General features: G+C 43.1%; 1 protein-coding gene across 1 annotated transcript in view; it reads left to right on the forward strand.

The window, feature by feature from the left end:
• The window catches only part of LOC141147915 (uncharacterized), a 55,340-nt gene extending 49,598 nt beyond the window's left edge, over window positions 1-5,742 (forward strand). Inside the window, exon 16 of the mRNA XM_073635073.1 lies at window positions 5,654-5,742. Coding sequence (XP_073491174.1) covers window positions 5,654-5,742 — 89 coding nt within the window. The remainder of the gene's footprint in view (window positions 1-5,653) is intronic.
• The last annotated feature ends 12,160 nt before the right edge of the window (window positions 5,743-17,902 follow it).

The raw sequence follows: 17,902 nt of genomic DNA on the forward strand, positions 1-17,902 counted from the left end.
GCTGTGTTTCCTACATCTGATTCCTGTTACCGACTTTGGCCTGTTCTTAACTATTCCTGTCTGCTCGTGATCCTGACCTTTGGCGTGTTCCCGACCATCCCTGTTTGCCTGTGACCCTGAACCTTGGCGTGTACTCTGTTGTCCTTGTCTGCTTGTGGCCCCGACCTTGGCTTGTCCCTTACTTTCCTTGTTGTTCCAGCCTGCTGCCTCCTTCCTCTTCTCCTGTAGTCTACCGTGAGCGTGAGCTGTGAGACCCTGGGGGCCGCGACCTGGAGCCAGACTGCAGCTCAGTCCATCCTTACAATTAAAGGCTCTGGTGAACACCTGCTGGCTCTTAGACTCCGCGCCCTGGGGAATCTATGCTCTAGCTCCCAGTGGGATCTGTGTCAGTGATCCAGTAGACCTGCTTCCTGAACCTCCCAGGGTTCAATCCGCAGCAGTCAGCTGTAGGGTCCACTACCTTGCGGTGCACTCCTGATCCCAACGGTGTGCATCTGTCCCCCAGCCTCTTGGTGACCTGACACACTGCTTGTAGATATCTCCTTGCTTGCTTAGTATTGTTGTAATCCTTTTTGTTCTTTAGACTGACTTCACTGAGCATGCCCAGTGTACATGTCTGTCTATTATCAGATCTTCCTACAGCACAACTCTGAAATCCCACGAGACTGCATAATCACTCAGAGCTTCCTACTACACCCCATGTGACCATGTGACATCACATGGAGTGTAAACTTGGGCATCAGACAGCATTACTGCAGCCTTATCAGCTGAAGCTGATAAGACTGACACAGGCAAACAATAGATAATAGGCACAAGTAAATACTATGAAATACTATGAGCAATGAAGCAGGGTTGCCATAGAAACATTGGATTGAGAAGAAGGCTTAGTTAACAGTACAGGAAGTGCTCAATGTAAGTTGGAAATACACTCTACTGTGGACTCAGAAAACAATACATAAGATGGCGCTGCCTAACCCCTGGAAACAAGTTTTTTAAAGTTTCTTTAAACAGTAAGTAATATGCAATTTGGGCTGGATTACAGTGGCTATAGCTTGATAATTACTTATTATAATGGACTAACTGAAAAGCAGCATCAGAGTGGGAGAGTTTACTTCCTCTTTAATATTGGTGTTAGTAGGGCAGTGGACCGTGTTGGTTGTTTTTTTAATTATTTTTTACAAAATGTTTTCTTCTAAACAGACCCCTGATGTCTCACTTTTGACAGAGAAAGAAACTGAGGACAGAGAATCCCCTTTCCCCTTCCCTGCAGCAAACATAGTTTACCATGCTTCAGTTGAAGACTGAAGACAGGAGCGATCGGTGCAGATCACACATTGTGTTCATTCAGAAAAGAGCTGGTTAAATAAATATTTACCAGCCTCTTCCCTGCTCCTGTGAGGAGAGGAGGGATGCTGGCAGGACTGCAGGGGGGAGAGATTAAGTAGGGGGAATCAGCACCACACAGGATGACTAGGGTGTATCCAGGCACACCTGGCACACCCTGTACGCACCCCTATGACCTCACCACTAAAATGCTACAACAGCTCTTTATAATTATATTAACAATTGGCACCCACGACATTAGAGGTATCTCTAAGAAACATTCTCTAACCTGGGATTCTTGGAAAAAATTTCAATCCACATCTGCTTATAAGGAACTTATAACGCAAACCTCTTAAACCTCTAGTCTAAGCTTAGCCAACTACACCTTAACATATCATTCCCTTTTGATGTGTAGACATGCATGCCAGCAACAACCCCCCCCCCCCATACCCCCCTCCTACCCTCTGTTTTCTTACCTTTCTTATTCTCCTACTCTCTCCTCTTTCATATAATTTCTCTTAATTTTATTTCTTCTGCTTTTATTTATCTCTCAGTTTCTATATACCAAAGTAAGGTTTTTTCCTTTTTATATTCATTTTGGTTTGTTTCAAGTGCTCACAAAGTATTAACCCTATGCTATACTAACACTTTGTTAAGCTTCTGAACCAATTATTGGAGGGTTAGCTTATAACTACTCATTGAAATCTGTGAGTGCTGAAACTCTTGTTGCTGTGTTTTCAAGAATGCATTCATTCTGAGATATATGTATATCTTTGTTATACTTCACTTTAATAAAAATATATTAAACAAAAAATATTAACAATTGGCAGCACAGTACTCACATATCTAAACAGAAATCACCATAGATATCTCAACCGTATGTAGCCAGGTACTTGGCTAGAGAGAGAGAGAGAGCAATTTAGGATGCTGTCCTGCATTTGCTCTCTGTGCTCCCACTGGAATATCATGCCAAATTAAGTAACACTATCCACCTCAGGCCAGCCAGGGAGACTACAAGCAGAAAAGATCTGTTTTCCCGATCTGTAGATTGGGGGACTTTCTTTTGCTTCAAGGGGGCTGGATTGTGTGTACCGTGTTCTTGTGTGTACACCTGCCTGCTACAACTCTGCATCCTGAGATTATGAACTAGAATGCAAATACCTGTGTGCTGTAACTGAAGTTGACAAGGTTTTGATTTGCCAAGGTTGCTGATAGCTGGACTGAGGTTTGCATTTATCACTCTGACTGCTGAGAGGCACCTGCTGTAAATGATTCACTGCTGCTAGCAGAGAATGATACTATAGAAAGATTGTCCATTTGCTCAGTGTCTTCTATCACTGCATGCAGAATTAAAAAGAACAGTACTCATGTACACCACCTTAAAGACTGGACCCCACCGTTAGCCAGCTGAAGGTTTACAGCTAAGAACTGCCTATCATCTAGCTGCTTCACCCGGAACTTTGTCTTAATCACTCACAGCCGGGGTACTTCTCTAGGGACATGTATTGATATACAACTATCTATATAGAGTGCACTCTGAAGTGATGATAGACTACTGGTTGCTGAGGAGTTACTGTGGGATTAGTCATTAGTGCTAATAGTGTTTTCTACTGACACTGTTTATTGCTGGGTTTAGTTTTGTTCTGTAAATTTAATAGATAGGCAACTCCTATCCTCATATTGATTAGTGGTTTCAAATTAATAATAACTACTGCAGTAGGGAACAGACACAAAAAGATACGCTTAGCATCTTTCCAAATAACTGTTCTGTTTTATTTGACACAATTGAAGGTTTTTATACACATGATTATGTAGGTATCACATTAATATTACAATTGTACTTTTTCAATCAGGAGTGTCTATTGTATTTCAAGTATTAAACATACAATGAGAGTTTTAAAAGTCAGTGCAACAGAAATTTACAGTGTCCAAAAAATTTTACAGAAAAGAACATAAAGTAACAAGGAAAAATAAACCAATGAGCATATGTTGGGTACATCTCTTAAAATAGCAAAGAGAAGAGAAGAGAAAATATGTTTCATCAATAAGAGAGTGTCTAAACATCAAGGGTGACATCCCAAGGGTACCAGTGGGATTATCGTGCCACCAATACAGATGAGCAGTACATAACGTGTGATTGACTTGGGTTTGAATTGGGTCTGGGTATTGAGGCATGCCAGAAAGGAAGCTGGTCCCGGAGGATCCGGATTTTTCTATCTTGAAGCGATGCATTTATTGGATTACAAATGTAATTTTTTGGTAACCAGGTGAGTAACGTAGGCAGGCTAACTCTAATCAGGACTTGAAAGAATGCAAACATGTAATGAAAACATTATTAGTGCTGCAATTAGAGTGAGTGGAGTGTGCAATACATACAAAATAGAATACAATTTTATACAGAAATTACAAATTTCCTTTACAATCTCCCCTCTTTTGATCAATATTTTGATCACTAACTATACCTGCTATCATCTTTCACATGGAACCTCCACAAGCTTAAGTGAAGGTAGTCCTGGCCAAAGAGGCAAACTCCATTGTGGAGAATATAATAGCTGAGAGCAACTTTTTCATTACAAAATGACTTTTTCTTGTGACTAAAAAAATACATAAAACAAATGATTGATACAAAATATTTACAGATTAATTTGCTGTACACTCCTGTGGCCAGAATGGTCTTCTAGATTAATTGTGGACATGCTGACTTATCAGCTGAGGTAAACACAGACAATTCTGCATTAAATGGAAGACTTATAAAAGACAATATGACTTCAAAATGGCATATATATATATATATATATATATATATATATATATATATATATATATATATATATATATATATATATATCCCTTACAATTAAAGCACGTGAATAAATAGTACCCCAAACTGTGATTCCAAGAGGGAGACAAATCAAACATAGAAATCATTTCATTTAGTAATTTTTGCAGTGACTGGTGTGGATCCAGCTGACTTATCCTTCAAGTTTTGCACAACTGTACATGGAATAGATTCTGTATTGAGTCTCCAAACATTTCCTTGTATATAAATGGTTCTTAACAATCCACATGTCACCTGGCTTTAGTTTATGAGATCCTTCCAAACTGTTAGGATCACACAGAAATTAGTTTGTCAAAAACCTTAAGAGATCAGCAACATTCTCTGTAGACACGTGCACTGCCGAACAATTTGTTCATTTTCGTTTCATTCTGGTTTTTTTTTTGTTTTGTTTTTAGGGTCAGTCGTTATGATGGCAATTTGTAAATTCATAAATTCGTAAATTTGAAAATTTGTAAATTTGTAAATTCGTAAATTCAAAAATTGGTAAATAAGAAAATTCATAAATTCTAAAATTCGTAAATTTGAAAATTTGAAAATCTGAGAATAAGAAAGAAAATCAGAAAAATCTAAAGAACAAAATCAGAAAATTCTAAATAAAAATAAACTAACTGACTAACTAACTAACTGACTAACTAACTAGCTAGCTAGCTAACTAACTAACTAACTAACTAACTAACTAACTAACTAACTAACTTATAATAACTAACTATTAAATTATAGGTATTAGAATTTCCTTTCAAATTTGGCTGTTAGTAAACGTAAGGAATACAAATTTATCCCAAGTTACGAATTATCCAAAATAAAGAATGCTGCATCTAAAGAAATGGAACGAGTTAATAATAAATAATAATAATATGTTTTTATTATTATTATTTATTATTATTATTAATGCGTTACATTCCATTCGTTTAGATATGGCATTTGTTATTTTGGATAATTAGTAACTTCAGATAAATTCGTATTTGTTATGTTCAAATTAGAAAGGAAATTCCAATACTTATAATTTAATAGTTAGTTATTATTTCAGATTTTCGGATTTTCAGGTTTTCGGATGTTCGAATTACGAATTTTTGAATTTACAAATTTACAAATTTTCAAAATGTTCAAATTTGTCTTAATACATTAAAAAAACAAATTCGGGAACAAAACAAACTGCACATGTCAGTAATTCTCTGTGAGATAGGAGTGAAGAACTTCAGCTGTTGAGACAAATATATAAACAAGTGAGCAACACACTCCGAAACCAAATCTCATAGGGAGAGAGTCCAATATCCCCTTAGGGGCTTCATAAAATATAAGCAAACATTCAGACAATAGTTTTCTTTTTTCTTACTCTACTTTTTCCACTACATTGTAGACAGTAGGGGGTGTCAAATGAAACCTCAAAACTTCTTGTAAGGACTCTCCCAAAAAAAATGTTACTCTGTTACTCTCTGTAGATTCCGTGACTCTATAAAAACAAACTATTTCTGATAATGTTTTTTACTGCAGCCTTTGCAATAGCATTTGCCACTGGCCAAACTTCTGGCCATGCAGAAAACATGTCCATACAGACAAAATGCTTACTTGTTAGATCCTGACTTGGACATCTGGGTGTCTCTTTTTGGAAGCTCTGGAAGGGATGTTCAGCTTTTGGTAACACGTTTGGTAACAGGTAAAGCAAAAAGTGATCATTATAAAAACAGCTGTGGTGAACCCTGGCACTATCCCATACTCATTTACTAAGATAGCGATAATTGCTTGTGACTGATGACACGGTCCATGTGTCAAGCTGGAGGGAAAAGAGTGTCTGGCAGACATAAAAGATCACCTTTTTCCAAAGTCCTTTTCATAAGAAGTTGCCACCTGTGGATCACTTGTTCTTCTCATTCTGGGGATCCTCAAAGTTTAATTATTAATCCCAGCTATACTGGGCCAGAACTAGGGTGGAATCTGTGAGCTGCACATATCCAGCAAGTGTCCAGGTCTGTAATGCAGCATCATTAGTCACCTGGTCTGCTTCTATGTGTGATTTTTAATGCTAGTATGGCTACCGCAACAAGAAGCTGGAAGGCTGAAGACAGCCAATCAATTAACTTAGCATGCTTGATTGGTTTACCTGCCAAAGTCCTTCTGGCTCTTCAAATGGAACCAAAAACATGCACTCTAATTATCTACTATCTATATAAATGTATACCCTTTTAGTTGCTCACAGGCTTTGCTAAAGCATGGAGCTCTACTTCTTGAGCTGGGGAAAAAGGATCCAATGACTCTGAATACAGAGTGTCCTTCTGGGTGATAATTGCATACTCAGTAGGGGTATTACCATCCTCAATTTGATCCTCAGTGTAAACCGGGATCAAATCTACAAAAAAATCTACTATCGGGGTCTTCAGAGCGTGTGTCCTGCACTGGGCTCACAGCAACTGATTCCTACATATTCATTTAACACCAGTGGTTTTCTTTTGTCTCCAGTTTGTTCTGGAAATGTTGTAGATAGGCAACTCCTATTATCATATTGACTAGTAATTCCAAATTAATAATAACTACTGCAGTAAGGAACAGTTATTTTGGAAAGATGCATCTTTTTGTGTCTGTTCCCTACTACAGTAGTTATTATTCATTTGGAACCACTAATCAATATGAGGATAGAAGGATAAGGATATTAGTTGCCTACCTGTAAAAATACCCTCAAAACACATTAAGGCCCCTTTCACATGGGCACCTCCGTGTGGCAGATTCCACTTGCTCAGCGGGAGATCAATCTGCTGATCCCCGCTGAGCAGGCGGATGACAGGTCCGTGTCCACTCACTGTGACATGGACACAGTCCTACTCTCATCTATGGGGAAATCAGTTGGAAAAGGACCACCTGTCCGTTTCCATCCAATCCTATCCAACACGATCCATCAGATGGATGGAAAGTAAGGCCACCATTCTACTGGATTTTGCGGGCAGGATCGGACCAGATGGTGGTGGGTATGTGCTGACATCCGCTGCTCCATAGAGGAGACTTGAAGGTCCATTCAGGTCCTCCTAAAAAAATGACAGGCAGACCTGACTGGACAGTCTGTGTAAAAGGACCCTTATAAATATCATAGTGGGATCAATTTAGTAAAGCCTATGTGCATATACACCACAACCACAAAGGCTCTGCACTTGGGCCTTCTGGAATTCATCAAAGCTTTTGCAGAAATGTGTAAGCAATTATTTCAAATTATGAAGCAGTTCTGCAGTTGCACCCGGGCATTAGGAGCAGCAGCAACCATAATAATAATAAAAGTAAATCACCTGAAATGCTTTGCAAAAAAAATGAATATGAACATTCGTTTTTTTACATTTGTAATTTAAAAAATAACATTTTCTACTTTTTCATTTCCATTTATACATGCTCTCTGTTTCAGGGAAGTTGAAGAGGTGTCCCAGTGGAGAAAAAAAATTCAGCCGTCATGGAGCAAAAAAATAAAATACTTCATGGAGAGCAAAGTTCTACTCTTGCTCCTATATGCATGCATTGATTTTCATTCCATCCAATGGGTTTTGTGTTATATTTGGGCCAGTTTGATTTTTGTCAGTGCTTTAAAGGTCCATTTATTTGCTTGAATGCTGCTTAAGCCCACGTTCACATCGGGCCGTTTTCACATGTCAAATTGCCGGCAACTGCACCGTCTGAATCGGTGTGATGCCGACTTTGCAACGCCACACAGATTCCCAAAAGTAGTTCCTGTACTACTTTTAGCAACTTGATAGACAACTGAGCTCCTGAAGTCGGACTGCATTGCCGGTTTGAATTCATCTGAACTCGCACGATTTGAAACCCGCCCTCATAAATGTGAACCTGGGCTAATAATCCTATAATTCTGCAATTTTTTTTATTTATTCACTGTTAACACTTTCAATTGTTTTGCAAATTTGTATTTCTGTGTGATTGAAAATGTTTCATGTATAAACATTGTTCGATCATGTGAACACCTCCTTCCTTACACTGCAATCTACTTCATCATTTTTGTCTGTTCCTTTATTTTGTGTCGGTGTTGGTATAGGGGATGCATGTTTTGTTATTGATAAATAATTCAATAAATCATTTTTTGGCTCCACACTACAAAATCAACCATTCTTTGCTTCCTTTTTTTATTTAGGAAAACTTCAGCCTGACTGACAAAAACATGTATATGGGGGACAATGTTTTGCCTTTTTAATTTTAGGTCTCAAAATAATCTAACACCGTAGCATTAATTACAATTTAAATTTGTGTTGCTGAGAAATAATATGTTTACCCAGTGTTTCTTTTTTTGTTTTCTCTATGAATAATGTTTTTCGCCATCACACCACAAAATTAATTTACTGTATAATGCTTTAGATCTGCCTTTCACTGTACACACTTGCAAGTCAGAATTAAATACAAAATCAAACACATCCTGAGCTGGCCTTCTTAACCACTTCAGCCCCGGAAGATTTGGCTGCTCGATGACCGGGTAATTTTTTGTGATACGGCACTGCGTCGCTTTAACTGACAATTGCGCAGTCATGCGAGGTTGCACCCAAACAAAATTGACATCCTTTTTTCCCACAAATAGAGATTACTTTTGGTGGTATTTGATCGCCTCTGCGGTTTTTATTTTTTGCGCTATAAACAAAAAAAGAGCGCCAATTTTGAAAAAAACGCATTATTTTGTACTTTTTGCTATAATAAATATCCCCATTTTTTTTTTTTTAAAAGCACATTTTTTCTCAGTTTAGGCCGATATGTATTCTTATACATATTTTTGGTAATAAAAATCTCAATAAGCGTATATTGATTGGTTTGCGCAAAAGTTATAGCGTCTACAAAAAAGGTGATAGATTTATGGCATTTTTATTATTATTTTTTTACTTAGTAATGGAGTCGATCTGCTATTTTTATCATGACTGCGACATTATGGCGGACCCATCGGACACTTTTGACACTATTTTGGGACCATTGTCATTTATACAGCGATCAGTGCTATAAAAATGCACTGATTACTGTGTAAATGTCACTGGCAGGCAAGGGGTTAACACTAGGGGGCGATCAAGGGGTTAACTCTGTTCCCTAGTGTGTGCTCTAACTGTATGGGGGATGGAAGTGACTGGAGGAATTGACAGATCTTGGTTCCTAGCTTGTAGGAACTTGCGATCTGCCTTTCCTCTCCTCACAGAACAGGGAGGTGTGTGCACTTACACACACACCTTTCTGTTCTGCCTTTCGTGCCCGCGATCGCACATGGCTGGCAGTCATCACGACCGCCGGCCACGTGCATCGGCACCCCCCCCATCCAATTCGCAATAGTGGGAGCCCAGCCTTAAATTCAATGTAATATTTCTGGATATAACTGATATAACAAATGTCAAATTATAATAATGCCAGAGATTGTTGATACAGAGACTCTCTTGGCGGATCAGGAATTAATGTACTACTGGGGCAGATTGCACCATACTTTATAGGGTTTTTATCATTGACTTCCTCTGTATTAACTGTGGGTATAGGATTCTGTATGTGGAGGTTTTTTTTTATTTAAAGCGTTTGTTACCCTAAAAACAAATGGATCCTGTTTTTTAACTGCTTGCCGACCAGCGCACGCCGATGTATGTTGACAGAATGGCGCTGGTAGGCAAAAGGGCGTACAGGTACGTCCCCTTTAAGAAGCGGTGTCATGGGCGTGCGCTCGCCGTGGTCTTCGTGACCGTGGGTTCCGCGGACTCGATGTCCGCCGGGTGCCCGCGAACGTGTCACGGAAAGGAAGAACGGGGAAATGCTTTTGTAAACAAAGCATTTTCCCGTTCTGCCTAGTGACAGGACAGAGATCACAGCTCTCTGTCATTAAGAGCAGTGATCACCATCCTGTGTGTTAAATCCCAGCCCCTCACAGTTAGAATCACTTCCTAGGACACACTTAACCCCTTCACTGCCCCCTAGTGGTTAACCCCTTCACTGCCAGTGTCAGTTACACAATAATTAATGCATTTTTATAGCATCGATCGCTATATAAATGACAATGGTCCCAAAATAGTGTAAAAAATGTTCAATGTGTCCGCCTTAATGTCGCAATCCCGATAAAAATTGCAGCTTGCCGCCATTACTAATAAAAAAAATTAAAAATAAAAATGCCATAAAACTATCCCCTATTTTGTAGGCGCTATAAATTTTGCGCAAACCAATCAATATATTATATATGCAATTGTCAGTTAAAGCGATGCAGTGCCGAATCGCAAAAAGTGCTCTGGCACGGAAGGGGGTAAAATTCTCCGGGGCTGAAGTGGTTAAAGCATGAATAACAATTTATGCAATTCGGCCCTCTGTAACACCTGAAATAACTAGCTGACCCTGCCTGGTTCTGCCCTCCCCCTCATAAACTGACCACAGTTTATCATGGCTGCTGAGTGCTGACACCGTGGTCAGTTTACGTGCCTCCACCATCCACTATGTCTCCTGTCCTCCTCTGTCCTCTCCCCCCTCCCCTTCCTGCCCGTCAGCTCTGTGTCCATGCCCGCCCCCTCCTGCTGCTAAAATTGCATTTCACAATTTACACTGTCCTCTCTGTTCATTAATGTAATCTGCCCCAGTACCTGTGCCTTATAAAAACAAAGTAGCTATATACCTGATTTCAGAGCGCTGATTGGCACTCACGTGACTGGCCGGCTCTCTCCTCCTCCCCTCCTAATTGACGTCAGCGAGGAAACCCCCCCACTACAGCTGTCAGGTTGAGAGAGGAGAGCGCCCACAGTTGCCTGAGCGCCAATCGTTGCTCTCAGGTATATAGCGGCATTTTTTTTTATAAGGCACAGGGATTGGGGCAGATTGCATTAATAAATAGAGAGGATAGTGTGTATTGTGAACTGTGTGTTAACAACCCCTTTAAGACTCAAAGAAAATCTGGCACTTCAAAAAATATCAGCAAGCGGATATCCTTTATTGAACATGGTGAATTCTGGCTATAAAAAATGACAACTTAACTCACTGGCACCAAGCGCATGCAAACATGCAACCTCTCAGCAACTAGGCCTTGGTGCCGAGCAGCCACATATTTGCATGCAATAGTGCCGGCAGAGCTGTTCCGAGGGCACACGCCCTGCACTCCCTAACTGAAAGCTCCAGTTCCGGCTTGTGATTGGGAGCTTTCCAATGATGTGGCCACCGTGACAGGGAATCATGGAGGTCACATGACCATAAGCCCTGCCCCACCTCCCGGCATAAAAAACCTTTAAAGGGCCTGCAGGTGTTATTTTCAGACACTCAGACCACACGGGCCTTTCATGGCCTTAAGCCTGAGTGGCCCATAAACAGGCATATGGACCCTTTTGCACTATCCCCCAAACACAAGAAACTAGTACAGCTACCACACCCAGTAAAAATGTAAGTATAAAATAAAATGTTCCCCCAGTTCTCCTGCCCAACTAACTATACTATACTCATAGTGTGGCCCACATACTGCAGGCCACATACACATTCTAGCATATATATACAACCCCTTTAGTTTTACAACTTATAAAATATTTAACAGGACTTTCAGGTCTTTTTGTACTAGTAACCAAAAACTCACATCTTTTCTTTGGTTTCACCTAAAAAGTGTAATCAAACCCCAAATATTTGATCACCTTTTTTTTAGTTAAGAAAGGTCCCATGGACCACCAATGTAAGCGGGTCCTTCTCCATTGACCACCAGTGTTAGCGGGTCCTTCTCCACTGACCACCAGTGTAAGTGGGACCTTCTCCACTGACTGCTAATGTAAGTAGGTCTTTCTCCACTGACAACCAATGAAAGCAAGTCCTTCTCCACTGATCACCAATATAATCGGGTCCTTCTCCACTGACCAGTGCCACTAATGAAAAAGGGTCTTTCTCAACTAACCTTCAATAGAAGTCATCCTTCTCCACTGATTACCAATGTAAAAAGGTCCTTCTCCACTGACAACTAATGTAAAGGGGTCCTTTTCAGCTAATCATTAATGAAAGGAGCCCTTCTCCACTGATCACCAACATAAGCAGCATCAAAATGACCACTGGTGTGGGTACACTACATTTATTGCAATATACATATTTTTATGGCCATTTCTATTATTTGGTGTCACATATGCTAAGTACATTACTGCAGCTTTGTTTTATACATGCATAGTCAGGTGTATTTAGAAAACATCCCATTTGGGGGGTTAGCAATTTATCCTTTTTTTTATTATTTCTGTATTGTTAAAGGCATTAAGGTGATGTCCAGTAACTCGAAAGACAAATATAATTGGCAATTGACATCAACATTAAAAGTAGGAATTACAGTACCTGGCTTATATTAGCATGTGTAGTACTGACCTCTTGTATGCACCCACAGAAGACAGCATAAAAAAAAGAGGAAGGAGTAGGTAAGGGGAGAAGAAGTAGGAGGGGGAGAAGAAAGAAGATAGATGATGAGAAGGCTAGTGCTCAGTAGTACAAGGTGAAGTAGTATAGTAAGTTTATCAGTAGTCAAACCCATAAGGCTCAGTTCGTTCCAGGAGATGGACCGTCATAGTTGGTACCTGATAATTTAGTCAAGGACAAGGCAGAGCATTATGATCTGATAGCCAGAATTGCCAGTAGGGATGAGCCGAACACCCCCCGGTTCGGTTCGCACCAGAACCCGCGAACGGACCGAAAGTTCGCACGAACGTTAGAACCCCATTGACGTCTATGGGACTCGAACGTTCGAAATCAAAAGTGCTCATTTTAAAGGCTAATTTGCATGGTATTGTCCTAAAAAGGGTTTGGGGACCCGGGTCCTACCCCAGGGGACATGTATCAATGCAAAAAAAACTTTTAAAAACGGCCGTTTTTTCGGGAGCAGTGATTTTAATGATGCTTAAAGTAAAAAAAAAAAAGTGAAATATTCCTTTAAATATCGTACCTGGGGGGTGTCTATAGTATGCCTGTAAAGTGACGCGTGTTTCCCATGTTTAGAACAGTCCCTGCACCAAATGTCATTTTTAAAGGAAAAAATCTCATTTAAAACTGCTTGCGGGTTTAATGTCATGTCGGGTCATGGCAATATGGATGAAAATCAGTGAGACAAACGGCATGGGTACCCCCCAGTCCATTACCAGGCCCTTTGGGTCTTGTATGGATATTAAGGGGAACCCCGCACCCAAATTAAAATAAGGAAAGGTGTGGGGCCACCAGGCCCTATATACTCTGAACAGCAGTATACAGGCGGTGCAAACAAGACAGGGACTGTAGGTTTGTTGTTAAGTAGAATCTGTTTGTAATTTTGAACATTTTTAACGTGTTTAGCTCCAGCCAAAAAATCTTTTCTAAGCTTTTTGGAAAACATAGGGAAGGGTTATCACCCCTGTGACATTTGTTTTGCTGTCTTTCCTCCTCTTCAGAAGATTTCACCTCACTTTTTTGTCCCAATGAAAAATGTTTTTTGAAAATTTGGGTTTTTTTTGTGGAACAAGGATTGGAAAGCATCAGTGGAAAGGAGAAATTGTTTTCCCATATTAACTCTTACAGGAGAGAATTTCCCTTCCTAGGGGTAGATTTCATCTCACTTCCTGTTGTCTCCTTCCGTTTGCAAGTAGGAGTCGTTTGTAAGTTAGATGTTTGAAAGTAGGGTCCTGCCCTATATACTCAGCAGAAATTTGGGCCTTAGGTGTTGCTGTGGCCACAACACTGTAAGCCCTCACAGGGCCCTGCTGTGAAATATTAGATCAAGAATTGTAATTACATGCCCCTGTTGAACAGGAGCTGAAAAATTAGGCCTTAGGCACTGGTGCTGGTGCCACAACACTGCAACCCCTCACAGACACTCTAGTTGGAACGCAGGAACGAGCCCTGCTGCAAATTATTGCTTCAAAAATTGTAATTACACGCCCCTGTTAGACAGGGGCAGAAAAATTGGGCCTTAGGCACTGGTGCTGGTGCCACAACACTGCAACCCCTCACAGACACTCTAGTTGGAACGCAGGAACGAGCCCTGCTGCAAAGTATTGCATCAAAAATTGTAATTACACGCCCCTGTTAGACAGGGGCAGAAAAATTGGGCCTTAGGCACTGGTGCTGGTGCCACAACACTGCAACCCCTCACAGACACTCTAGTTGGAACGCAGGAACGAGCCCTGCTGCAAAGTATTGCATCAAAAATTGTAATTACACGCCCCTGTTAGACAGGGGCAGAAAAATTGGGCCCTAGGCACTGGTGCTGGTGCCACAACACTGCAACCCCTCACAGACACTCTAGTTGGAATGCAGGAACGAGCCCTGCTGCAAAGTATTACATCAAAAATTGTAATTACACGCCCCTGTTAAACAGGGGCTGAAAAATTGTGCCTTAGGCACTGGTGGTGGCGCCCAGAACCAAAAATGTTCTTACAAGCTATCAGCGTGATGATTGAGGAGGAAGAGGATAATTACTCAGGGATAGTCACTCAGCATCAGCATAGGCAGTCTTTGAAGGGATCTGAGATTTCAAAAAAAATTATTCGGTTACATCAGCATCAGGTGCTTGGTAGCTGGTGGTGATCCAAGACTCATTCATTTTTATGAAGGTCAGCCGATCGACCGAGTCGGTGGACAGACGCACCCTGTGATCGGTTACCACGCCTCCAGCAGCACTGAATGTGCGTTCCGAAAGAACGCTGGATGCAGGACAGGCCAGTAGCTCAATTGCATACTGTGCAAGCTCTGGCCAGTGATCCATCCTCAAGACCCAGTAACCCAGAGGATTTTCGGTGGGAAAGGTGTCCAAGTCTGATCTTGCCCCTAGGTATTCCTGCACCATGTAAAACAGACGCTGGCGATGGTTGCTGGAACCGATCATACCTTGGGGCTGCGGACCAAAAAATTGTCTGAACGCATCGGTCAGACGGCCACCTTCTCCACCGCTCCTTCTTTGACTGACCGAAGCCTCAGCAACACGTTGTCCAGAAACAGGAGTTTGTAACCTCCCAGTCTCTGGGAACGCGTTGCACAGACCTTTCTGCAAGGCCTCCCGAAGATGTTTCATCCTCTGCTCCCTCTGCGATGGCAAGATAAGGTCCGCAACCTTACCCTTGTAACGTGGATCAAGGAGGGTTGCCAGCCAGTATTGGTCCTTCTCCTTGATACCACGAATACGAGGATCCTTACGCAGGCTTTGCAGGATCAGGGAGGCCATGCAGCGTAGGTTTGCTGAGGCATTCGGTCCGGAGTCCTCTGGGTCACTAAGAACGACATGGTCCGCAGCCACCTCCTCCCAGCCACGTACAAGTCCATGTGTTTCTTGGGACTGATCCCTTAAAGACTGCTGCTGATGCTGAGTGCCAGGCTCCACCTCCATACTGACACAATCTTCCTCCTCCTCCTCTTCCTCCTCGTCCTCTTCCTGTGTGATCGGCGGGCACGCAGGAACACTGTCTGGATAAAGGGGGCCTTGAGAGCTAAGGAAGTCCTCCTCTTCCTGCCTCTGTTCTGCCTCAAGTGCCCTGTCCATTATTCCACGCAGCGTGTGCTCCAACAGGTGGACAAGGGGGACAGTGTCACTGATGCATGCACTGTCACTGCTCACCATCCTCGTGGCCTCCTCGAATGGTGACAGGACAGTGCATGCATCCCTGATCATGGCCCACTGGCGTGGGGAAAAAAAACCAAGCTCCCCTGACCCTGTCCTGGTGCCATAGTCGCACAGGTACTCATTGATGGCCCTCTGCTGCGTGTGCAGCCGCTGCAGCATGGCCAACGTTGAGTTCCACCTGGTGGGCATGTCACAGATTAGGCGGTTCTTGGGCAGGTTAAACTCCTTTTGGAGGTCCGTCAGCCGAGCACTGGCATTATATGACCGGCGGAAATGCACACAGACTTTCCTGGCCTGCCTCAGGACATCCTGTAAGCCCGGGTACCTGCCCAAGAACCGCTGCACCACCAAGTTAAGGACGTGAGCCAAACAGGGCACATGGGTCATTTGTCCCTGTCGGAGGGCAGAGAGGAGGTTGGTGCCATTGTCGCAAACCACCATTCCTGCCTTAAGTTGGCGTGGCGTCAACCACCTCTGAACCTGCCCCTGCAGAGCTGACAGAACCTCTGCCCCAGTGTGGCTCCTGTCCCCCAAGCACACCAGCTCAAGCACCGCATGGCATCTTTTGGCCTGCGTACTTGCGTAGCCCCTTGAACGCCTACGGAGCACCGCTGGTTCCGAGGAAGAGGCCATGGAGGAAGAAGAAGAGGAGGGGGTGGAGGAGAGAGGTGTGTCACAATCAGCATTTTGGAGGCGTGGTGGCAGAACAACCTCCAACACTACTGCACCTTGTCCTGCATCCTTCCCAGCTGCCAGCAGAGTCACCCAATGCGCCGTGAAACTTAGGTAACGTCCCTGTCCATGCCTGCTGGACCATGAGTCAGCGGTAATATGCACCTTACCGCTGACCGCCCTGTCCAGCGAGGCATGGACATTGCCTTCCACATGCCGGTAGAGAGCCGGAATCGCCTTCCGTGAGAAAAAGTGGCGTTTGGGTACCTGCCACTGAGGAACCGCACATTCCACAAACTCACGGAAGGGGGCAGAGTCTACCAACTGAAAAGGCAGCAGTTGAAGTGCTAGCAATTTTGCCAAGCTAGCATTCAACCGCTGGGCATGTGGATGGCTGGGAGCAAACTTCTTTCGGCGGTGCAGCAGCTGGGGCAGGGAAATTTGCCTGGTACAATCTGACGTCGGTGTACCAAAAGCAGATTGCCCACAAGTACTTGGCTGTGACACACCTAATTCTACACCTTCATTCCTCTCACTGCAGGTCTCAGAGAGGACTGAAGGTCTAGTGGGGTTGGAAATCTCAGCTGATGAGGAGCAAGGAGAGATCCTCTTTGTTCTTTGGTGTGGGTCTTTTAGATACGCTTGCCAACGAACTGCATGGCAGGTCAACATATGTCTGGTCAAGCATGTGGTACCCAAGCGGGAGATATTTTGGCCACGCGAGATACGCTTGAGACATATGTTGCAAATAGCAGCGGTGCGATCTGATGCACTCGTCTCAAAAAAGGCCCACACCAAAGAACTTTTTGAATAACGCGCAGAGACTGCAGCGCCCTGCACATGTGGAGCTTTGGGGTGTGATGCAGTCAATGTGTTGCCCTTAGGCTGGCCCCTGGAGGGCATCCTGCCTCGTTGGTGATGTGCTGCCGCCTCCTCCTCCTCCTCCTCCTCCTCCTCCTCCTCCTCCTCCTCTCTCCTATCAGGCACCCACGTTGAGTCAGTGACCTCATCATCCCCTCCCTCCTCATCACTGGAGCAAACCTGGCAGTATGCTGCAGCAGGGGGAGCATGACTGCCAGATTGCTGTCCTTCTTGGGCACCCCCTCTGTCCGCGCTCATGTTACTGCCTTCATCGAGCTCAGTATCGTCATCAGAGCCTTCCAAACGCTGGGCATCCTCCTGGAGCATGTACCCAACACTGTGGTCAAACAGTTCGAGGGAATCCTCATGAGGACATGGTGGAGCTAGGGAAGGAGTCACTGATGACATTGAGCTGAGGGAAGAGGCCGCTGCTTTGCCAGACAAAGCACCCTGGGCATGGGTGAGAGAGGATGAGGAGGATGAGGACGGCTTGGTCATCCACTCGACCAAGTCTTCCGCATGTTGCGGCTCAACATGGCCAGCTGCCGAAAAAAAGGCCAAGCGTGTCCCATGGCCACGTGCTGATGAGGATGCACCGTCTCCACGACCAGCACTAGACACAGAGCCTGCTTGCCCTCTCTTATTGGCTTGTGACTGTCTGCCTCTCCTTCTTGGCCTTCCAGACATACTAATGG

The sequence above is a fragment of the Aquarana catesbeiana genome, linkage group LG06 (genome assembly GCF_042186555.1).
Source record: "Aquarana catesbeiana isolate 2022-GZ linkage group LG06, ASM4218655v1, whole genome shotgun sequence".
Classification (NCBI taxonomy): Eukaryota; Metazoa; Chordata; class Amphibia; order Anura; family Ranidae; genus Aquarana; species Aquarana catesbeiana.